The sequence below is a fragment of the Pan paniscus genome, chromosome 19 (assembly GCF_029289425.2).
Source record: "Pan paniscus chromosome 19, NHGRI_mPanPan1-v2.0_pri, whole genome shotgun sequence".
Taxonomy (NCBI): Eukaryota; Metazoa; Chordata; class Mammalia; order Primates; family Hominidae; genus Pan; species Pan paniscus.
This window is the reverse complement of record NC_073268.2, coordinates 65,003,878-65,027,545: the sequence shown is the minus strand read 5'-3', so window position 1 is coordinate 65,027,545 and position 23,668 is coordinate 65,003,878. Positions and strand designations below refer to the sequence as shown.

Here is a 23,668-nt window from a genome sequence, read left to right as displayed (position 1 = left end):
TGGTTGGTTCCCCACCTCCTTCCCTCATAGGATCCCCTAGCACCAGAACTTCCTAACAGCCAGTGCAGTGATGATTATTTAATGATTTAGCTATTTATATCTAGGGGTGGAATGTCTCTCTTTCCCAAGAGGCCAAAAGCTCCAAGAGGCAGGACTCAGATCAGTTGTTTACTACTTTGTCCCTTCTGCTTTGCTTGGTGCTTGCATATAGGAGGCACTCGATACAACCATTTTTTTTTTTTTTTTGAGACAGAGTCTTGCTCTGTCACCCAGGCTGGAGTGCAATGGCACAATTTCGGCTCACTGCAAGCTCCGCCTACCAGGTTCACGCCATTCTCCTGCCTCAGCCTCTGGAGAAGCTGGGACTACAGGCGCCCGCCACCACGCCCGGCTAATTTTTTTTTTTTTTTTTTTTGTATTTTTAGTAGAGACAGGGTTTCACCGTGTTAGCCAGGATGGTCTCGATCTCCTGACCTCGTGATCCACCCGCCTCGGCCTCCCAAAGTGCTGGGATTACAGGCGTGAAGCACCGTGCCCGGCTGCCAGGCTGATCTTCCTTTGTACTACTTTGCCATTAATCCCTGAAATAGAAATGCTCCTGATGTATCTCAAAATCCAAACAGTCTGGCAGTTCCTCAAAAGGTTAAACATAGAATAACCATAGGACCAATCGATTCCACTCCTAAGTGTTTACACAAGAGAAATGAAAACCTATGTTCACACAAAAACTTGTATAAGAATGTTCATAGCAGCTTTATTCACCAAAAGCAGAAAGCAGAAACTACACAAATGTCCATCCACTGATTATTGGATCAACAAAATATGGTACCATATATCCATACAATGGAATAGTATTCAGCCCTAAAAAGAAGTGATATACTGATACATGTTGTATCACGCATGGACCTCGAAAACATTATGCTAAGTGAAAACATGCTAAGCCAAACATAAAAGATCATAGATTGTATGACCCCGTTCATGTGAAATATCTAGAACAGGCAAAGGCATAGAAATAGAAGGTAGATGAATGGGGCTGGGGGGTTGGGAGGAAATGAGATTAACTATTGGGTCTACTAACGGAGCTTTTTAGGGGGTGATGAAAATGTTCTAAAAATGTGTTGAGAGTTGAACAATTCTGTAAATATGCTAAAAACCGTGGACTGTACACTTTGAATGAATTATACAATATGCAAATTATATATCAATAAAGCTGTTAATTATTATTGTTATTGTTTTTTTGAGACAGAGTTTCGCACTGTTGCCCAGGCTGGAGTGCAGTGGCATGATCTCGGCTCACTGCAACCTCCACCTCCCAGGTTCAAGCGATTCTCCTGCCTCAGCCTCCCAAGTAGCTGGGGCTACAGGCGCTTGCCACCACACCCGGCTAATTTTTTGTATTTTTAGTAGAGACAGGGTTTCACCGTGTTAGCCAGGATGGTCTCGATCTCCTGACCTCGTGATCCGCCCGCCTCGGCCTCCCAAAGTGCTGGGATTACAGGCATGAGCCACCGCGCCCGGCCTGTTAATTATTTTAAAAAGCAGTAATTTCTAACCTTATTGGGTTAAGATTTCTGGGAGAATTGGAAAGCTGTAGAGTTTCTCTTGATCCACCTCCATCCTCACCCGCCTCAGCCATGAAAAATCCACATATGCTTATATATAAAAGTTTCATAAAAAATTAGGTGATTCCCAGTCTGAAGCCCATTTATTGACTCCCTAGACATCTATAATCCCCATAGAAACCTGTGTTGATAAAACTATCACTAGTAACTGTTAGCTCAGGTGCACATCTGAAAGAATTTTTTTTTTTTTTTTGAGACAGGGTCTTGCTCTGTTACCCAGGCTGGAGTGCAGTGGTGTGATCACAGCTCACTGCAGCCTCAACCTCCCAGGATCAAGCGATCCTTTTGAGTGGGTGGGACTACACGCAAGAGCCACAGTGCCCTGCTAATTTTTAAATAGTTTTTGTAAAGACAGGGTCTTGCTATGTTGCCCAGGCTAGTCTTGAACTCCTGGGTTCAAGCCATCCACCCACCTTGGCCTCTAGAACTGCTGGGATTACAGGCAGGAGCCACCATGCCCAGCCTAAAATACTTTTTTTCCCCATCCTTGTCATAGTCACTGTTCGCTCCCTCCTCTTCTTTCTTCAGAAGCTGTTTTGACATCCTTTCTCCATCAGTGTGGTAGGAAGAGTTTTAAGACAGTTCCCATGACCTTCGCCTTCCGGTATTGGGGCAAAAGGAGGAGATTATCTGGGTGAGTCTAATTTAATTGCAGGAGCCCTCTGAAAGCAGATAATTTCTCTAGCTGGTATTGGAAGAGAGTCAGATTCAAAGCCTGACAGGGACTCCACATGCTGTTGCTGGCTTTGAAGATGGAAGAGGCCGTGCAATGAGGAATGCAGTTGGCCTCTAAGAGCAGAGGGGCCCCTGGCTGACAGCCAACAAGGAAATGAGGACCTTAGCTCTAGAGCTTCAGGAATTGGATTATGTCAGCAACCTGAAGGAGCTTGGAAGTGGATTCCTCCCCTGAGCCTCCAGGTGACGGCCCAGCCATTGCACAACACGGTTGCAGCCTCATGACACCCTGAGCAGAGCCAAGCCAGCCCATGCGGACTCTGAGCTGCTACCGTGAGGTAACATGTGAGTGTTGGTTCAGGACCCCCAGTTTGCAGTAATTTGTTATGCAGACTAGAAAACTAACATAATCAGCCTCGCATCGCTGTGCAGCTGGCTGTCTTTCTGTTGGATGTTTCTAGAGCCACCTCTTTTCCTCATAAGATTCCTAAAATGGTTATTTGTCCCCCCCTCTACCCCGAGGGTGACATCATACTCCGGTTGCCTCCGAGCCTGGCTCATCATTCCGCACTCCATGGCCTACACTGGGAGCCTCTTCCTGGTGTTTCAAAGGTGAAAGCTAAGGGGAACCTCAGGCCATTGCAGGTGAGGAAGCTGCACTGGGCTGGTGTCACAGCTCTCAGCGGCTCTGATCTCCCAAGAGAAGAAGTTTGGCCTGAGACAGGGGTCTCGTGGGACTCCGCTTGGCCTCAGCACCCTGCTATGCACATGGAAGGCTTCCAGTAAACATTGCTGGGACCGAAAGTCCAGGAGCATAGGAGCTCACTCAGATGCCCAAGTGATCAACCCTAAGATGGCTTGAAAGGAGAAGCACAAGGTTCTAGAGCCCTTCCAGCTGACCGAAAGCCTTGTCTGTAATATGTGGGACCCTGGCCTGGAAGCTAGGGAAAGGGCTTTGAGGGTAAAACCTTGTGAGGAGGGGGGCTGATCCCAAGGGCTAGTAGCTGATCTCACAGAAGCAGAGGCTCTTCAGCTACTCCAGGGAGACCGAGATCACCTGGAAGGGTGCTCAAAGCTTGGTTTTAATCCCATCTTTAGCAGCAGTTTGGAGGTTGTGTATATGGCAAGGCGTTGTGACAGACATGCAGCTGTCTGCCCACCTGCCTGCTTGCAGGCTTAGCTCTTAGTCCCCCAAACCCCTCCAACCCCCTCTTCTGTCCTTCCCCTACTCCCACCCATCAGGAAGAGCTCACGGGTTTGGAGGGGAACCGAGTACTCTACACTGAGAGTGAGCTCCTGAAGGGCTTCCTTCCTCTTCCCTCCCTTTATCCATAAAACACCCAGAGCCCTACTTCCTGCCTTTGCTGATGAGAACCATTCATTTCTGGAACAAATCAGTTATTTCTGCTCTCGTGAGTTAGTGTCTTTTCTTGGTGGGAAAAACTCCAGTTAGGCCCTTACCTTCATCTTCTTGTTCTTGGAGCGTGATCTCATGCATCTGAGAGTTGGAATCCCTCTTGACCGGGTTGTCTTGGCTTCTTTATGTGGCTATAGGGCCCCGGGTAGCCATGCAGAAGGCCTGAGATGGGGCTGGGGTGGGGTAGGGAAGGAGCGAGGGCCTGTCTGTGACTGCCATTACCCTCCCGATGGGGAGACCCCGTCACTCCGGCGCCTGGGAATCCCTGCGCCATTTGGATTTATTCTCCCTGTGTCTGTGGGCTTGAGTAGGTTTGCGGATTTGTGGCTTCTCTTGTACTCAAGAAATCTGCCTAGACCCACGGAATTTCTTCTGCCCCAGGGCTGGACCACCCTTTTTAAGCATGAAATATGCAACAATATCAGAGTGAGTTATACACATACATAATATGCACATACTAGTTATACATCTGCAGTATCAGGGTGAGTGTATGCACGCTTAACAGCATGCACATGCAGAGTTACACACAGGCAATATCAGCGTAAGTTATACACATGTGTAAACACGTGTGTCTCAGGATAAGCTTATGTGTGATCACAGGAGTTCTGAGTGTGACCCTGAGGAGTCCCTGTTTCAGTTAAGCCCTGGAAACTTGGTGGCGCAGGGTGGTGAAGCCGAGGAGGGAGCGCAGAGGAAGGAGGCAGAGGGAGTGCCTTCAGCTTCTCACACAGGGCCTTGGGTGGTGCTGTAGGGGTGGTGCTGAGGGGGCCTTGCACACTCCAAGAGGAAGTGTGTTCAGGCCGAACAGCCTGGGCTTCTCAAACACCACCTTACAGAGACAGCAGAAGACGGGGCTGTGGGGGGAAGTGTGTATATTGGGGAGTTGGGGGAACTGCCTGTTCTGCGCCTTCTCCCACCTCCCAGGACCCAGACCAGGAGGCTGAACGTGGAGAAGTTATTTCAGCAGCATATCCTTCACCCACGGCCGTTTCTGGAGATCCCCAAACCCTCCATGCCCCTCTGAGCACCCCCTTAGCACTTCCTGTCCTGGGTGTGTGAGGTGACCTCTGCCCTCCATCCGCTAGAGACGCCTGTTTGGCCAGGGCCAGCCGGCAGGACTGCAGCCTCCAGCATCTGTTCCTCGCTTCTGAAGGCAGATTTGCCTTGGTTTCGTCACCTGTGAAATGGAGATGATGATAGCGTGGAGGCTTTGGGATAAGTCAGCGTGCCTAGGCAGAATTGTATTCTCAGAATTCCCTTTCTTGGGTGTGTCCTGTTAGTGTGGGTCACAGAGAGCTTCCCGTAGGGGATTTGGGGGCGGACTCACTCTGATATTGTTGCATTTTTCAGGCTTAAAGAGGGGCCCAGCCCTGGGGCAGAAGAAATTCTGTGGGTCTAGGCAGATTTCTTGAGTACAAGAGAAGCCACAAATCCACAAACTTACTCAATGCCTGCTGACTGGCGGCATTGGTGTGCGGCGGTGGCCAGGCCTGCATCTGCCCGCCCTCCCCTGGAACCTCCTTCAGTCTCCTGCCCCTGGGCCAGGCGTATGTGTTCATTTCCAGGACGAAGGATCCTGGCTTTGGCAGGACGCCCACACCACCAATTTCAGAAGCAACATGAACTGACGTGGGTTTCTGTCTGCCTGTCTGTCCTCGGGTCTCCAGCCTGTGCTATGGATTCTGACTTGTCCTTGATCTGCCCCACTTTACCTCCATGCTTCCTTCCCAACCATCTCCCCTGCGAACTTCAAGCCCCAGCATCAGATGGGAAGACAGCTGCTTTTTTTTTTTTTTTTGAGACAGTCTCGCTCTGTCGCCCAGGCTGGAGTGCAGTGGCGCGATCTCGGCTCACTGCAAGCTCCGCCTCCCAGGTTCACGCCATTCTCCTGCCTCAGCCTCCCGAGTAGCTGGGACTACAGGCGCCCGCTACCACGCCCGGCTAATTTTTTTGTATTTTTAGTAGAGACGGGGTTTCACCGTGTTAGCCAGGATGGTCTCGATCTCCTGACCTCGTGATCCGCCCGCCTCGGCCTCCCAAAGTGCTGGGATTACAGGCGTGAGCCACCGCGCCCGGCCGACAGCTGCTTTATAGACACTGCTTACCCAGTGCCCACGACTGCCTACAGTCAAATCCCTGAAACAAAGCCCTTCACATATACCAGAAGAATCTCTCTCTACCATCTATCTATCTATCTATCTATCTATCTATCTATCTATCTATCTATCTATGTATTTATCTACCTGTGTATCTATCTATGTATCTATGTATCTATCTATTATCTATCTCTACTATCTATTGTCTATCTCCTATCTATCTACCATGTATCTTCTATTTACTATTTATCATCTATCTGTTGATCTATTGATCTGTATCTATCATCTATCTACTATGTATTGTCTATCTCCTATCTATCTACATATTATCTATCTTCTATTTGCTATTTATCTATCATCTAATTTATCATCTATCTTCTATATCTATGTATCTATCATCTATCTGCTATTATCTCTTATCTTATCTACCTAACATCTATCTTCTATTTACTATTTATCCCATCCATCCATCTATCCATCCATCCACCCATCCACCCACCCACCCATCCATCTATCTATCTATCTATCTATCTATCTATCTATCTATCTGTCTATCTATCATCCATCTATCTATCTATCAATCTACTTACTTCTCTTGCTAAACGCTGACCCAGGTAGACCCATATTGCTTCTTGAGGTAGGAAATGAGTGGAGCCCAGGTGCTTGAAAGTGTTTGGTCACTGCAGGGCAGTGGTTCTTCAACTTGAGCACGCATCAGAATCATGTGGAGGGCTTCTTAAAACCCAGAGTGCTGGGTCCCACCCCTGGAGTTTCTGATTCTCAGGTCTGGAGTGGGGCCTGAGAATTTAACTGGTAAAGTTGCCAGGTGAGGCTGACGCTGCTGGTCCGGGGACCACGCCTGAGAATGACTGCTGTAAGGTGTTGTATGTGAAGGTGAGGGGTTACTGCGGCCACGCAGCGATCCTGGCAGGGCAGCTGCAGCAGTGCCTTCCCTGAGACAACAGGAATCCGGGCAGTCTGAGGGCCCTCTAGGATCACAGGGCCAGGGAGGAGACACGGAGCCCTGTTAAGTCTGCTCCTCAGCCTGCTTTTGGGACAAAAGCACAGGGCCTCTGCTTTCTGGGAGGCAGACTGACGAGGGGGAGAGACCAGGCTCAGGAAGAGCAGACCCAGGGGTGAATCCTGACCCTGTCGTCCTGTAGCCAGGGTTCCCAGGCAGCATCCTGCTCTGTGAGTCAGGATAATGATGCCTCACTGGGTTTTCAAAAGGCGGATACAAATGAAGTCCCTGTTGAATACATGTTACTTCCCCACGGCTCTCTGACTTGGCTTTTGCTATTGATTTAAAAATGTGCAATTGAGTTTTTGAACCTAAGTTTGAGATTTTACATTGACCTCGATTGAGTTGAGTTTGGCTGGTTTTAATCCATCATCCCAGCCTGCTGAGGTGCTCCTGAGCCTTGAGCTTGTCATTTGGCACATTAGTGATCCCTCCCTAGTTACTGGTGGCCTGCCCAGTAACTAGGGCAGTGACTAGGGCTGTTCCTTCCTTAGCGTTGCTGACACTGGCTTGCATGTTTTAGCGCACACAGTGGGGCAGGGGAGCAGAGCTTGCTCCTGAAGTCAGGGAAGAGTGCTCGACTCAGCACTTTTGCAGCTCTGACCTGGGAAGCTGCCTTCGTAGTTTTAAGTGGGTCTTTGCACCCAAATTAGAAACACCTCATGCCTGTAATGCAAGCACTTTGGGAGGCCAAGGTGGGTGGATCACCTGAGGTCAGGAGTTCGAGACCAGGCTGACCAACATGGTGAAACCTTGTCTCTACTAAAAATACAAAATTAGCCCGGCATGGTGGCGGGCACCTGTAATCCCAGTTACTCGGGAGGCTGAGGCAGGAGAATCGCTTAAACCCAGGAGGCAGGGGTTGCAGTGAGTCGAGATCGCGCCTTGCACTTCAGCCTGGGCAACAAGAGCAAAACTCCATCTCAAAAATAAAATAAAATAAAATAAATAAAAATAAAATAAAATAAAATAAAATATAAAATATAAAATAAAGTATAAAATAAAATATAAAATATAAAATAAAATATAAAATATAAAATATGAAAAAATAAAATAAAATAAAAAATAAAAAAATAAAATAAAATAATATAAAATATAAAATAAAATATAAAAGTTTGAAGTGGTGGATGAGAGAAGAGTCCTCTGTACTGACCCTACTGGTTTGTTGCCCACCTGAACACTGACTGTGTGTGAGCCCAAAGGTGAGGGGACACCAGACCTAAGATGTGGTTTCTAGTTCCCAGGCAGCCTAGGTGACCAGCTTTGAGAGTGAGTGCTTGTTGGGGGGGTCCCCCGTCGCTGCACTCTTCCCCATGAATAAACTACCAAAGGGCTAGAGAGAACTTGAGAACAAACTTCTTATAACATTCACTGTTTTCAGGGATAGAGTGAGGCCCACGGGGGAAAATAAGCAGGTGTCCCTCAGCAGGAAGGCACAGCGGGCATCGGTCCTGAGCTGGACTGACTGGACCGCAGGCTCACGACTTCTTCTCTCACGATCTCTGTCTCAGGATGTTCTGGAACAAGGCTGCCTCCTTAAATCCGGACTCGCTGTTGTTCCTTCTTTTTCACCTCTGCCCAGATGTCCGACCGGTCTTGGATAAATTGCTGGATCTAGAAAGCCAAGGAGCCCAGTGTTAACTCCGCCCCCCAGAGGCCTCCCCTGTCCCAAGATGGAGCATCCCAGACATTCACTTGTAAAGAATTCATCATTGCTTTCCTGTGACTGACTTCTTTTTAAATTTTTATTTATTTATTTTTTTGATACAAGAGTCTTGCTCTGTCACCCAGGGTGGAGTGCAGTGGCACGATCTAGGCTCACTGCAACCTCCGCTCCCTGGGTTTAAGCGATTCTCGTGTCTCAGCCTCCTGAGTGGCTGGGATTACAGGTACTTGTGACCATGCCCGGCTAATTTTTGTGTTTTTAGTAGAGATGGGGTTTCACCATTTTGGCCAGGCTGCTCTTGAGCTCTGACCTCAAGTGATCCACCCGCCTCGGCCTCCCAAAAGGCTGGGATTACAGGCATGAGACACTGCACCCAACCATGACTGACTTCTTGAGGAGGCCACTTTCTCTCATTTGACAATGTTTTGAGGTGAAATTGAGTGTCGGGTGTAGCCGATGAGAAGCAGCAAAACAGGGATGGAGTTGGGAACTCCTGAAGGCAGACCCTGGTGTTGTATGAAGTCCAGGCTGAGAGTCAAGCAGGAGGGATAAGAAAGAAAGGGTCACAAGCAGGCTGGTGGATGAAAAGGATTTAGCAGGCAGGGTTCCGTCAGCGTGGGCAGATCGCCTTCCACAACTTCACCGCCCTCAAGGTGGTCGTGCATTCGAAACCCAGAGCTGATGCTCATCATGATAACCTTGAGTCATGAAAAGGAATGTAAATTCTGTTCACCGCCTTCTGTTTTGTAAAGAGCACGCAGTCAGCATGACACAGAAGTCATGCTCCAGAAGTCAGATGACCTAGCTGGGCCCCCGTCGCAGGTCTGGGGCAATCACTCCATATTTCTGGGACTCAATTTCTTCATCTTTAATAAGGAGAGAGGGAGAAAAGATTGGCCCAGACAGCCTCTAAGATATCAGTTCTAATGCAAACCAAAACCACAGTGAGATACCATCTCACACCAGAATGGCTACTATTAAAAAGTCAAAAAGTTACAGATGCTGCTGAGGTTGTGGAGAAAAGGGAACATTCATACACCGTTGGTGAAAGTGCAAATTAGTTCAACCATTGTGGAAGGCAGTATGGTGATTCCTCAAAGAATTAAAATAGAACTACCATTCAACCCAGCAGTCCTATTACTTGTTATATACCCAAAGGAATATAAGTCGTTCTATCATAAACACACATGCATGGGGATGTTTACTGAAGCACTATCAACAATAGCAAAGAGAATCAACCTAAATGCCCATCAATGGTAGACTGGATAAAGAAAACGTGGTACTTATACACCACGGAATACTATGTAGCCATAAAAAAGAATGAGATCACGTCCTTTGCAAGAACATGGATGGAGGTGGAGGTCACTATCCTTAGCAAACTAACGCAGGAACAGAAAACCAAATACTGAGTGTTCTCACTTATTAGTGGGAGCTAAATGATGAGAACACGTGGACACAAAGAGGGGAACAACACATACTGGGATCTGCTTGAGGGTGGAGAGTGGGAGGAGGGAGAGGATCAGAAAAAATGACTATTGGATACTCGGCTTAATACCTGAGTGATGAAATAACCTGTACAACGAACCCTTGTGACATGAGTTTACCTATATAACAAACCTGCTCGGCCGGACGCGGTAGCTCACTCCTGTAATCCCAGCACTTTGGGAGGCCAAGGCGGGCGGATCACGAGGTCAGGAGATAGAGACCATCCTGACTAACACAGTGAAACCCCATCTCTACTAAAAATACAGAAAATTAAGGCCGGGTGCGGTGGCTCAAGCCTGTAATCCCAGCACTTTGGGAGGCCGAGGCGGGCGGATCACGAGGTCAGGAGATCGAGACCACCCTGGCTAACACGGTGAAACCCCGTCTCTACTAAAAATACAAAAATTAGCCGGGCGTAGTGGCGGGCGCCTGTAGTCCCAGCTACTCGGGAGGCTGAGGCAGGAGAATGGCGTGAACCTGGGAGGCGGAGCTTGCAGTGAGCCGAGATCACACCACTGCACTCCAGCCTGGGCGACAGAGTGAGACTCCGTCTCAAAAAAAAAAACCTGCTCGTGTACTCCTGAACCTAAAATTAAAAAAATAAAAAAAGGATTTCAGTTCTAAAACTTCTCCTTTTCAAGGCTGTCTCTGGAGATGGAACTACACAGACTTTGTCCAAAGCTCTCCCTTTTCAAGGCTGTCTCTGGAGATGGAACTACACAGACTTTGTCCAAAGCTCTCAACAACTGTCAGCTGCTGATACTGTTACCATTACCAATATCATTCCCATTTTGCAAATGAGAAAACAGAGAGTCAATGAATTAAAGCAGCTTTCCCAAGATGACAGAGAAGACAGGTCAGCGTTTCCTGAGCTATGTTCTCATAATAAGTGGTCACATGCCCCAAAGGAGTACTGTGGTCAAGTCAGTTTTAGAAACGCTGTCTGCTGGGAGCATCTCAGGGCATAGAACTATAGCAAAGACTCCAAGTCCTGTTGGTTTTTTTAATCTCATCTTCGTTTAATTTAGAGTTTCTAAATGTATTAGTCTATGGAGTCCTTTTATTCCCCCTAGGAAACAATAGCTCAGGATTCAGTCTGGAAAGTGCTTGTTCAGATAGTTTGGCTTTTCTTCAGGGATAATGCCAAACCTTCCATGACACACTCGAAGGAATTCAAATTGACTTGGCCTTCTGCAGAATCGCTTTTCCTAAGCTGTCCTGTGTACCACGTTCCTTGTTCTGTATAAGCAGCTGCCTTACAAAGCCAGTGCCTGCATTGGTTGCAGGGATGCTGTTGAGAACATTATTCATAGAGTGTCAGTGAAGCCTCATCGAGAAATTTCAGTGAGAACTAAGTGCTGGGAAAAGGCACATTGTCTCGGAGGAAACCTTATTTTTTCTTATTCTAGTATAAGAGCTACAGGTGGCTTTTCATTCAGGTTACCAGCAAGCTCAGAAACAATTACTGCCCCTGTCTAAGACCCTTAAGAACCAAGGGCAGTCTGTATTTCTCTCCATCCTTGACCTCTGATTTCAACTTGTACTTTCCCAGGTCCTTAAGTTTAAATCTGTAGGCGACTCGGTCATGTGTATTTCCGTGAGTAGGTTCATCTCCTACGGGAATGAAATGAGATATTTTCAAATAACTTTTGGGCAATCTGAAGTTCTCCTGTAGAGGTGAATCCAAGTTGAGAGGGATTCAGAAACTCAAAATTTGGAGTGGATGGACTAGAAGCCATGGTCTCAGCAGGAGATGTGCCTGTGGGAGTGAGCTGCTGGAGGGCAGCATCTCCCAGTGAATCTTGAGATGGAGTCTTGCTCTTGTTGCCCAGGCTGGAGTGCAATGGCACGATCTTGGCTCACTGCAACCTCCGCCTCCCAGGTTCAAACGATTCTCCCGCCTCAGCCTCCCGAGTAGCTGGGATTACAGGTGCCTGCCACCATGCCCGGCTAATTTTTGCATTTTTAGTAGAGATGGGGTTTCACCATGTTGGCCAGGCTGGTCTCAAACTCCTGACCTCATGATCCACCCGCCTCAGCCTCCAAAAGTGCTGGGATTACAGGTGTGAGCCACTGTGCTGGGCCCTCCCACTGCATCTTTCTTTACACCAGCTAAGGGCAAGGGCCTGAGGACCTCCGGGAGGCTGAGGGGAGGGGCCCGAGGATTTCTGGAGTCTCTGAGACCCTATTGTGGGTCACAGGGGTTTTTGAGGCCAAAACTCTTTTTACGATAATATTAAAATGTTATTTGCCTTTTTTTTCGCTCTTATTCTCTCATGAGCACACAGTGGCATTTCCCAGAGAGGAGTTTCCATGACATACGCTGTCACAACAGAATGAACGCAGGAGTGGACATGAGCACCGGCCTGTCCTCTGTTAAACTAGACATTAAAGGGATCTGCAAGTGTGTCAAACAATGCCACTCTTCTCACAAAACAGTTTTGAAACTTTTTTCCATAAAAAATGCTATTTCTCTTAACATACTTTTTATCATTATTTAAAAATGAACGAATTAAACAAATATTTTAAAATTTTCTGTTTTAATTTCTATTGTGGCAATTATAGATACAACCATATAAAGAAAAACTCTCTGGGAATCCTCAATAAACTCTAGGAGTGTAAAGGCGAAATGTTGAGAATTGCTACTTCCAGAACACACTTGCTTACAAACGCCCTCCTTTGGGCTATAAAATAATTCTGTTCAAACAGGCTTTAAAATGTAGGCTAATTATTTGTTTTAGGGAACTCCTTTTTCCTAGCTGTGTATATTTCATGAATTTCACTTTTTTTTTTTTTTTGGAAAAGTAGGGAAAGTGCCTCTAAGTCAATTGCTGTTTTGTTTGTTTGTTTGTTTGAGGCTGGCCTGGAACTCCCAACCTCAGGTGATCCACCCACCTAGGCCTCCCAAAGTGCTGGGATTACAGGCATGAGCCACCGTGCCTGGCCCCAATTTCTCTTTTTAACGAAGTGTGGGCCTCAAGCTCAAGCCTTCAGCAAGCCACAGTATCTCACTAGAATTTAATGAGGCTGTTTTGCACAACTAACGGATTCAGTAGTGGGTCCCTGCTACTGCTCTGTAGACTGGGGCTAAAAGGGTTTTGGTGCTAATGCAATGGTTCTCAAAGTATGGAACCCGAACCAGCAGCGTCACTTGGGAACTTGCTGAAAATGTAAATTCATGAGTTCTCATCTCAGATCCACTGAGTCAGAGACTCTGCGGGTGGGGCGCAGTAATACTCCTCACCCTCCCAGGTGATCCTGATGTTGTTAAATTTTGAGAGTCCCTGCTCTGCTTCTCTGTCAGGTTCATTCTTCCACCCAACCAACTGGCAACCTCCTCGGCCCAGCCGACCCCACAGGCCCAGTGCCTGTCCCCTCCTCCTACCATGTCCAGCTGCTTGTGGGTGTCCTCCAGTGCCACCTCAGTCACCTCCTTCAGGTGCTTGCTCACGATCTGGAAGAGGTTCAGCGTGGCCATCTTAATGGTGCCAAGCAGGAGGGTCTTCTTGGCTGCGGTGTTCTGGATGTGCGCCCAGCGAGATTCCTGGAGAGTGGATGAGGACGGGGCATGAGCACAGCATGTGGTGTGTGTGTGTTTGTGTGTATGTGTGTGTGTGTATGCTCAGGGCCCGCACTCACCCAGTGCCTGGGAGCCCCCGGCCCGCCCCGGGCCCCTCACCCAGAAGATGACATTGCTGCGGGCGCGGTCGAAGCGCATCTGCAGCCTTGCCAGCTCATTGTTTTGCTGCAGGATCTCATCATCCTTTTCCTCCATGTAGCGCGCCAGCCGGGCCTTGGCGCGCTCAATCTTCTCCTGGCCTTCCTGCGCAGACTGCATGAGGTCGTGGCGCATGCTCACCAGCGTCTTGTAGCGTGCAATCACCTCATGGATCTCCTCGAACTGTGGTCAGGGGCTCAGGTCAATGCACAGCCAGCCCCGGGGGCCTGAGGGAGCCACCCAGTCCTGCCAACCTCCAGCCTGGATGCCTGGACACCTGGACACCTGGGCAGGCAGGCCCTTGGCCAGGGTCACGGCCAGAGGCTGTGAGGGACACTGGGGTCCCGCTGCCTGCTTCTCCTGGGTTTGTACGGGCCACGGTCCATTTGTTGGGCAGGGGGATGCACAATTGGGCTAGGGATTTTCGACTTTAACTGCATGTGAGAATCACCTGTAGGGGCTTTAAAAAGGACACCTGCCAGTCTCCACCCCCAGAGATTCAGATGAATAAACAAGTCTTCTGTGGTCTCTGGCATCTGAATTTTGCCAAAGGTCCCCTGGTGGCTCTAGGCACAGCCAGGGTTGATAATTGCTGATGGAAGGCATTTTGCAATGTCTCCCAAGGCAAGAATTTCCTATTCAACAAGATTGTACCAGGAACCACTTACAAGCCAGGAGCTATGCTAAATGCTAGGGAAATAGCAGGAGTTAGGAAAACCAGACTCTGCTCTTAGGAAGCTTACAGCTTGGGGGGTGGCATGGAGGGAGGACAGACAGACAAGTAAACAGTCAGTTACAACAGTAAGATAAGCCCTATCTATGACTGGGGGATGGGGCTGGAGGGGACTCTGGGAAAGCCTTCATGTTGGTGATCTCCGGTATTTGTTCATTTGCTGAGGGAGAAGCAGGGCTAGAGAGGGTGCTGGTGGGGCAGGTGGCCTGCCAGACTCAGCTCACCTCCCCCAGCCTGGTCCAGAACCATGCCACTCTGGCCCTAGCCCTCAGGTCCCACTCAGTGGAACAGAAGCCATGAAACCCATGCTCTTTAGAAGGCAGCATGAACACCAGTTCTGTGATACCAAGTTGCCTTCCTAGGGGCTTATCAAAGCATGCCTTTCAGCCGCCCAGGGGAAACTTCCCGAGCACCTTCTCCATCTCATGACATCTCCAGTGATGGATGCATGTCCTGGGAACTGCCCTGCTGGCCTTTCCCCAAATATGCCTCTTTGGGGAAGGGCCACCCAACCCAGCAAGGAAAGAGGTAGGAACAGCCAGAAAAGGTTTCATGGGAGAACGTGTGGCTGAAATGAGATGAGAGGCATATAAATAGAAGATAGCTAGCAAAAGCAGGTGTAGGGAGGTGAGGCAGTGCTACAGGTGAAGGAGACAGCCTGGGCAAAGATGAATGGAATAGGGGGTTGTATGTTCAGGATGCTGAAGGTAGCCTGAGTTCAAGATGGGGAGGGAGAGATTGAGAAGAAGAAGAAAGGAAGAAGAAAGCAGAAGAAGAAAGAAAGAGGGAAGGAAGAAGGAAGAAGAAGAAGAAGAAAGAGAGAGAGGGAGGGAGGGAGAAAGGAAGGAAAAGAAAAAAAGAAAAAGGGAGGGAGGGAGGAAGGAAGGGAAAGAAAAAAGAAAAAAAGAAAAAGGAAAGAAAAAGAAAAAAAGAAAAGCAAGCAAGCAAGCAAGCGAGCTCAGTAAACCTTGGGAAGGAGTGTGGACTTTATCCATTGAAGGATTTTAAGAAACAGAGAGACAATTCACGTGTGCATTTCTGAAAGTTCATCTGGCACACAGTGCAACAGTGTACCACAGTTCAAATAAATGGACCACATCAGAGCCACTAGGAACACACCTCTAAACTTAATGCTGATGTCAAAAGGATTTAGGTGCCAAATCGAAGAGCCTCCCACTGCCCAAAGATGAGATGATTTGAACATTAGTAAGAATAAGTGCAAAGGATTAAAACATATCAAATATGTTAAAAATCCATCAGTTCACAATGATACTAGAAACATTACAGGTCAGTGCTAGAGAACAAATTCATTATTCTGAAAACTAAATAAAGCATTTAACAAACTTTCTCTGCGAGACCCACATAGTAATCAAATGGTGGATGAAGGAAAGGATCTCTTTATGAAGTCCTTTTCTTTATGGTAGTATTCTAGCAAATAAATGAGGAAGGGTTGCTAGTGAGTGTCTTCCCCCGACCAGTGAGGAAACCAATATTCTGACTTCTATCAGTAAAGATTAATTTTACCTGTTTTTAAACACATCAATGGAATCATACGATATAACCTCTTTTGTGTCTGGCTTAAGAAGCATACCAACTAAGGGCAGTGTGAGGACCTTATATGGACTCTCATTGGAACAAACCAACTGTACAAAAAGCATCCGTGCAATAATTTGTCTTAAAAGACAGGGTCTCACTCTATTGTTCAGGCTGGACTACAGTGGCATAAACACAGCTCACTGCAGCCCTGACCTCCTGGGCTCACGCAGTCCTCCTGCCTCAGCCTCCCAAGTAGATGGGACCACATGTGTGTGCCACCATTCCTGACTGATTTTTATTTTTTAATTTTTTGCAGATTTGAGGGGGGGGTCTCACTTTGTTGCCCAGGCTGGTCTTGAACTCCTGGGCTCAAGTGATCCTCCCACCTCAGCCTCCCAAAGCACTGAGATTACAGGCATGAGCCACCACGCTTGACCCATTTTGTGCAATAAATGACACTGATATTTGATGTTAAGGAATTACTATCAATTGTATAGTAGGTGTGACAATGGTGTAGTTATTTTAAAAAGAGCTCTCATCTCTTAGAGATACATACTGCAGAGAGACACAAATGGATGAAAATATATTGTTTGCTTCAAAATGGCAGAGGTGGGAAAGTGTGGGGGATGTGACTATGAATTAATCATTATTAGAATCAGGTAATGAGCAACAGGTGTTCAATAGACTATTGTCTTTACTTTTGTGTATGCTTAAAAAATTCCGTGTAAAAAGTTACAAAACATTAAATGTGACAAAATAATAAGAAACATGATTTGAGATTTTTTTTTTTTTTTTTTTGAGACGGAGTCTAGCTCTGTCACCCAGGCTGGAGTGCAATGGCATGATCTTGGCTCACTGCAACCTCTGCCTCCCGGGTTCAAGCAATTCTCCTGCCTCAGCCTCCGGAGTAGCTGGGATTACAGGCACCCGCCATCACGCCCAGCTAATTTTTGTATTTTTAGTAGAGACAGGGTTTCACCGTGTTGGCCAGGCTGGTCTCGAACTCCTGACCTCGTGATCTGCCCACCTCGGCCTCCCCAAAGTGCTGGGATTACAAGCGTGAGCCACCGCACCTGGCTATTTGCGAATTTTTGAAAGCAGAATACTCAAATAAAAAGTTACAAAACGTTAAATGTTACAAAATGTTACAAAATAATAAAAAGCATGACTTGAGAATTTTTAAAAGCAGGATACTCATGATGTCTGAGGACAGGTGAAGAAACATAAGATTTGGAAGGACACAAAGGAGTTCATTTACTGGATTTCAATTATCGGTAGTGTTTGATTTAAGACAAAAGAACTGGGGGCAGATGGGGAAAATACGAAGATTTAGCAAAGCTGTGTGATGAGTACTTGGTTGCTGTTATGTGTGTCTCTGTACTTTCCAGTATTCTTAAAGTATTTTGAACAAAATAAAGAAGAAAAAAGAGAAAGAGAGGGGGGCTGGGGGAATGCTGAACAGGCTGGCCAGGAACGACGCCAGAGTTGAACTCCAGACGAGGTACCACTGGTGGCCTGGATGAGGAAGGGGCAGGGGCTGGATTCCAGAAATACTTCCAAGGCAGAACAGACCAGATCTGCTGATTGATAGCTGTGGCACTGAGCAGGAGGGAGGAGCCAAGGAGGCCTGAGTTCTGGCGGGGCTGTGAGTGGGTGGTCCTGCCTTTCACCAGCACAGGTCGTGCCAGCGGCAGGGCTGTCCTGGGGGTGGCAGGAAGCAGATGAGATGAGTGTGCATGGGATGAATTAAATGTGGGGGTCTCAAGCTTAGGAGGGAGAGACAGGCCAATTTCCTCCATTCTAAGATATATATTTTCCCAACTCTGAATTCAAGACACATCTTACAATTTTTTTTTGGTTTGTTTGTTTTTGAGACGGAGTTTCGCTCTTGTCGCCCAGGCTGGAGTGCAATGGTGCAACCTCGGCTCACTGCAACCTCTGCCTCCTGGGTTCAAGCAATTCTCCTGCCTCAGCCTTCCGAGTAGCTGGGATTACAGGTGCTTGCTATCACGGCCGGCTAATTTTTGTATTTTTAGTAGAGACGGGGTTTCACCATGTTGGCCACACTGGTGTTGAACTCCTGACCTCAGGTGATCCACCTACCTCGGCCTCCCAAAGTGCTGGGATTACAGGCGTGAGCCACCGTACCTGGCCACATCTTGTAATTCATCTGCAGTTTTAATCTGGTAGTCCCTCCTTACTTCCTGCCCCCCCAACAAACCCCAACCATGAAATGAACCACTGACCTTATAGTACGTAGCACCTTTGAGTGGAGGAAATAATGCAGAGGTGGGACTCACGCATGAGTAAATTAGGTTAGTGGTTTGATATGGAAATTGTGGGACCTTTAAACAGTTGTGCATCCTGTCGCCCCTTCCCTCAGAGGACATGGATCCACACCCCTGGAGGAGGTGCCTCCATCTGCCCTAGTGAGGGGATCTTCTGGCTGTTGGTCACATGGGGGAGGAGATAATGTGACATGGGTGGCATCCATGGGAGGCCCTGGACATTGCTAAGAAGAAAAGTGGAGGATCGCTCACGCCTGTAATTCCAGCACTTTGGGAGCCCAAGGCAGGCGGATCACAAGGTCAGGAGTTCGAGACCAGCCTGACCAACATGGTGAAACCCCATCTCTACTAAAAATACAAAAATTAGCTGGGCGTGATGGCGGGTGCCTATAATCCCAGCTACTCGGGAGGCTGAGGCGGGAGAATCACTTGAAAACCGGAAGGTGGAGGTTGCAGTGAGCCGAGATCAAGCCACTGCACTCCAGGCTGGGCAACAAAAGTGAAACTCCGTCTCAAAAACAAAACAAAAAAAAAAGTGGAGGATCTGAGACAGAGAACCTGGACCCACCACACAAGAAGGAGCTGGGAAGAGGCGCCCCCGCCGGAGGAGCCTGAGAAGGAGGGGTCAGAGGTAGGAGAGAGACGGAGGTGCCACTGAGTTGAGGGCAGAGGGGGGTTTCCGGGAGGGGCATCGGCAGTGTCAGACGCTGCCCCCAAGAGGCGCGGTGGAACCAAGAAGTTCCCTGGGCTCCGGCTACAGGGACTGCAGGGAGAGCCCTCATCAATGGCACTGTGGGGCCCACTGAGGAGTGCCTAAAAGCAAAGGCTCTCCCCACTGACGAGCTGCGAGACTCTGAACAGGTGACTTAACCTCTCGGAGCCTCCATTTCCTTCTCTGTAAAAGGCTGATCAGCTTGGGTTCACCCTGGGGCTCACCAGCGAACTGAATGAAGTTACCCGTGTGAAGCACCAACCCCGGAGCCCAGCACATACAAAGCACCCCAGTTCTGCAGGAGGTTGGGTGTTTTTCCAACTCCTCTCCCTTCCTCTCCCCAATTTACTCTCCAGTAAACAGAAGACACTGAGAGGAGGGGATGCAGGGATAGAGGGAGGCCACGTGCTGACACACACCCACACACACACCCCTTTAGACAGACACAGCCATGGACACACGTGCAGACATAGACACGCAACTCATGCAAGATACATACACAGTTGTGACTCACACAGACACACAAAGACACACCACTAGGCCCCACCCCTTGAGAAACTCATCCAGCCTCACCAGAGGCTTCTTTTAGCTGCTCCCCAGTGCCCCCCGGGGCTGGGTGCATCTCCTTGGAGCAGGGTGCCCATCCTGCAGAGCTCCTGGGGCCCAGAGGGTCCACAGTCCCCAGCCAGCTGAGCCTGAACTCCACCCCATGGCCCCAGGCCCCGGGGAAGAGAGGTGGGGCTGAGGAAGGTGCCAGGGCCGGCCCCCCTGCTCCTTGGACTCACCTCGGAGTTCTCCACCACCTTCTCTAGGTACTTGTTGAAGATGGAGTAGTCCTTCAGCTTGGCGCTCAGCCGCTGGTGCTCCAGCCGCAGCGCCACCATCTCCTGCTTGTGCTTGGTCAGCTCCTGCATGTGCTGGCACTTGAGTTCTCGCTCCTTGTTGGCTTTCTTCATGGCGCGGATCCGTTTCTGGTCGTTCTCCTGGGGCCCGGGGAGGTGGCACTGGTCAGGAAGCCTCGCCCAGCCCTCCCGGGGTCCAGGCCTTCCTGGGGCTGGTGGTGCCCTCAGACCCCTCTGTCTGCACAAACCATCCTGGCAACAGGCAGAGATTGCTGGGCCACCCATGGGGCAGAAGAGGGGTGAAGGAAAAGGCTCTCCAGGGGTATTTGAAGCTGGCTGAAGAGATTTCTGTGGACTGAGGTGGGGGCTCAGGGGGCTGTTGAGGACAGAGGTTTAATCCAAAATCAAGAGGTGGCCCTGGGGCTGGAGGGGCAGACAGGAAATGGTTCTTTCCTGTGGGACTTGGGCTCTGGACTTCAGAGTGGACTGGGGAAGACCTACATTGCACTGGGCTCACAGTCTGGAAGAACTCAACCCCCCGAGAAGACTGAGAAAGTCCAGAAGTGGGAGCAAGAATCCTCCTGACAAAGCTTCTGTGGTTTCTGTTCTTAGTGGTGGCCATTTTCCATGGAGCAGAAGGACCACTCCCGGACCAGAGCTGGGAGGCGAGAATTTTCTCCCAATTCAGTACTCGGTGCTTCCATTTTCCCAGCTGTGGAGATGGGAGGCAGGAGCCCCTCTCCCTTTCACAAGCTGGGGCAACAGGGCTGGAGCTCCAGGAAGATGAGAGAGGAGATGCGCCTGGTGCCATAGGGCCTGGGGGGTAAGGCCACTGGGACAGCATGCTCCTAGGAGCTCAGACTGGCATCCCGCTGAGGGAGGAGATGGAACAGGCAGTTCAATGCCCAGAGGACAGAACGAGGCTCAGTTACCGCAATCAGTCCAATCCTGCCTCTTCCTTCTGCAGAGCCCTCCCCTAAGATTAGGGGCAAGCCCACCCCTCGCCCTGTGTGGCTCCTTTCTCCCTTCAGGGGCTCCTGTGATTCCACATGGACAGGCGTATGTGGTGGTGGCACTTGGAGGCCACTGAGGAAGGTGCATGCAGGATCTGTATGCTGCCCCGTAAGCCCATGACAGGACTGAGGGGGTCTAAACCAGTGACTTTCAAATCCACCTGGTCATCAGAACTGCCTGGGGAACTTTTTAAAAAATATACAAGCCTGGGCCCGACCTCAGACGTGCTGAAATCAACAAGGGAAGCCCCTGGGGTCTGTATTTGTAGCAAACTCTCTAGGAATTGAAGCTACCGACCCTCTGAGAGCCATTTGGAGAATGCCTCACGCCCAAATCTCTTCTGCCCCAACCACTCCATAAGTGTTTCTCTGGCTGCTAAGAAGAACTGGACCTCTGGAGAATGTGCCCAGTCCAAGGACTTCCTGTCCCACACGGCTTAGGCACAGAGCAGGAAGGAAGGTGCTTAAGAGCGGGGCTTCTTTGTGGCCGGCGGCAGTCATTACCCACTCCCGAAGCTGGACCAGGCCCTTCAGGGCTGCGTAAGTGCTACCTGGAGTGGGTCTGGATAAATCTGGATTTTTAAGACGATTAAAGTGCTCCACTAAAGACTGAAGTGAGAGAGGATGTCTTGGAATGGACTCTGGTGCCTGGTCCTTCAACCATCCCCTGCCTGGACCTTCAGTGCAAGGACAAGCATGGAGGGGTGGGGTGGCTGGAGGGACTCAAACTGTCTCATTCATCACTGTATTTCCCAAGTGTTTAGTCCTAACTGTAGCACCCTCATTCATTCATCCATGCATTCATTTACTGGATAAACTGTATGTCCTAGGTACTGGAAAAGAAATAGGAAACAGCCATCTAGAGGGAGCAGAGACTGATAGGTAAATGGAAAATTACAAACAGAGACAGGTGGGGGACATAAAGGACGCCTAGGGACATGCCAGGCAACGTTGGAGCACTAAGGATGCTTTTAACTCAGGGCGAGGAGTCAGCAGAAGCAAGGAGGAGGAGTGCAGTTTGCCCACCTGCGGACTATGGATCCCCTGGCCACTGCGGCCGCCCACACCCCTTCAAACCTGGATGAACTGCTCAGACTTCTGGATGTGAGCCTTCAGTTGGGCTTCCTTAACGCCCAGTTCCTCCCAGCGCAGGTTCAGGGTTTCCATTCTGCGCTGAAACATCTTTGGGGTGGGGGTGGGAGAGCAGAGAGGTCAGGAGGGCTCCTGACATGAGTACCAAGGAAGACCCCAGCATCCCTGCCCCAGAGGCTCCATCCCCAGGCCCAAGAGGGTCCATAGGAGCCTCCCACTTTCCACCCCATGCCTGGCCCAGAGCAGAGCATCCCTGGACAGTGGTACCCCCAAGACCCAGATCCTTTCTGTTCTCCCCAAAGAGACCAGATCACCATAGAGGACTCCTGGCTCTAGCCACCCCACTCAGACAATGGAGGGCTGTCCACAGGCTCTCCCGGAGCCCCAGCCCACCCCCTTCCTTTCCTGCCCCTCTGCACTCCATCCCTGAGTCCCCACCTTCTTCTTCTGCACCATAGTTTGATGCATGATTTCTGTCTCCTTTTTCTTCTCCAGTAGCCAGATGGATGGGGACTCCGACGCCCCCTCAACATTGGGGAGTTTCCTGTCCAAGATGTGAACGCGAGAGGGCTGTGTGTTCTGACATGGGGTAGGCTGGGGCTGGGAGTAACCCGTGGAGACAGATACCCATGGGGAAGCAGAGGGGCCTCTCTCCCTTTCCGAGGGAAAGGACTGCTGTGTTGAGAAGCATAGAGGGCCATGCAGGAGTGAGCAGGGGGAGGGTGACGGGGTGGAGACCAGCGTGATGGGGTGGACTGGTGCCAAGGTTATTTGGGGCACTGGGTTACAGGAGAGGAGGGGACAGACGGTTGGAAGATGAGGTATGGGGTGGGTGTGAGTGGTCCCAGGCACAGAGGGGTGGGCAAGCCAGGCCTCAGACACTCACTGGAGCATCTGCAGCAGCCGCTCCCCATACTGCAGCCGGAAGTACTCGGCCAGGTCTTCCTCTTCCATGATGCCCAGACTCATGGTGGCAGTGACCTCACGGCCCAGGCAGCTGACTCTTCACAGTGAAATTGTGGGTAGCAGAGCCACAGGTGGCTCAGGGGTGGTGGCTGTGCTCTTGTTTCTCCCTTCGGCCTTCAGGGTCCCACAGATGATGGAGTTTGAGACTCCACAGAAGGTGGCTGGAGACAGGTTGGGCGGCTCAGGACGATGTGCTGGGGCAGTTATGGGAGATGTGGTTACCTAGCAACAGGCTGCCTGGTTCTGTGGCCGGCACGTGGAGTCCAGGCACTGCCCTCTGCCCCCTGCCCCCTGCCCCCATTGGTCCTCCCCTTGCTGGGGTCCTGCTCTCTGCTCCTGCCCTTTGCCCTCAGGAACTTCTGGGAAGGCATTAGGCCTGGTTAGATGCTGGTTGCCATGGAGCCCAGGGCCAGAGGCAGTTTCTGGTGAGTGTGGCTGAGAAGGGGCATCGGGTGGAGGAGCGGCCTTGTGCGGGCGCCCTGCTCTTAGGGCCTCCCTGGGGTTCAGGTGTGGGTGAGGGTGAGGGAAGGGCCGGGCCTTGGTCGGAAGGCCATGAAGAAGAGCAGAGAAAGAAAGGAGGTGCTTAGCGGCGGCAGGGGTGGAGTCGCGAGGAGGCGGGAGGTTAGAAACCAGGCAGCGGGCCCAGCACGCGGTGGGGCCCGGTGGGGAAGGAGGGACGGGCGGGGGGTGCGCGGGGACAGGCACAGGAGGAGGGCCCAGGCCAGGCCCCTCAGAAGAAGAGACTCGGGGCCTGCACCAGTTTTTTGTTTTGGTTTGGTTTTGGTT

General features: G+C 49.9%; 1 protein-coding gene across 5 annotated transcripts; it reads right to left on the bottom strand.

The window, feature by feature from the left end:
• Nucleotides 1-1,317: 1,317 nt before the first annotated feature.
• On the bottom strand, nt 1,318-23,161 carry CCDC42 (coiled-coil domain containing 42). Of its 5 annotated transcripts, none has more exons than XM_055100896.2 (7): nt 22,803-23,117; nt 22,355-22,460; nt 21,902-22,006; nt 19,755-19,952; nt 13,662-13,883; nt 13,368-13,526; nt 1,318-4,891 (listed from the first exon to the last, which is right to left on the bottom strand). In XM_055100896.2, exons 1-7 carry the CDS (start codon nt 22,883-22,885, stop codon nt 4,796-4,798), a joined length of 969 nt encoding a protein of 322 aa, XP_054956871.1. In that variant the 5' UTR covers nt 22,886-23,117; the 3' UTR covers nt 1,318-4,795. The 5 variants fall into 5 exon arrangements, with proteins under 5 accessions (XP_054956871.1, XP_003818126.1, XP_008969581.1 ...); XM_003818078.6 differs by lacking the exon at nt 1,318-4,891 and adding an exon at nt 6,715-8,445 and having other exon boundaries at nt 22,803-23,161; XM_008971333.5 differs by lacking the exons at nt 1,318-4,891; nt 13,662-13,883 and adding an exon at nt 6,715-8,445 and having other exon boundaries at nt 22,803-23,161.
• Nucleotides 23,162-23,668: the final 507 nt, after the last annotated feature.

Excerpts from the sequence above, each read along its gene's own strand:
- CCDC42 (XM_055100895.2), bottom strand. The coding sequence starts at position 22,885 with ATGAGTCTGGGCATCATGGAAGAGGAAGACCTGGCCGAGTACTTCCGG. Across the intron at positions 22,461-22,802 it reads CGGCTGCTGCAGATGCTCCA|GAAACTCCCCAATGTTGAGG; the intron begins GTGAGTGTCTGA and ends CATCTTGGACAG. Across the intron at positions 13,884-19,754 it reads AGGTGGTGGAGAACTCCGAG|TTCGAGGAGATCCATGAGGT; the intron begins GTGAGTCCAAGG and ends CCCTGACCACAG.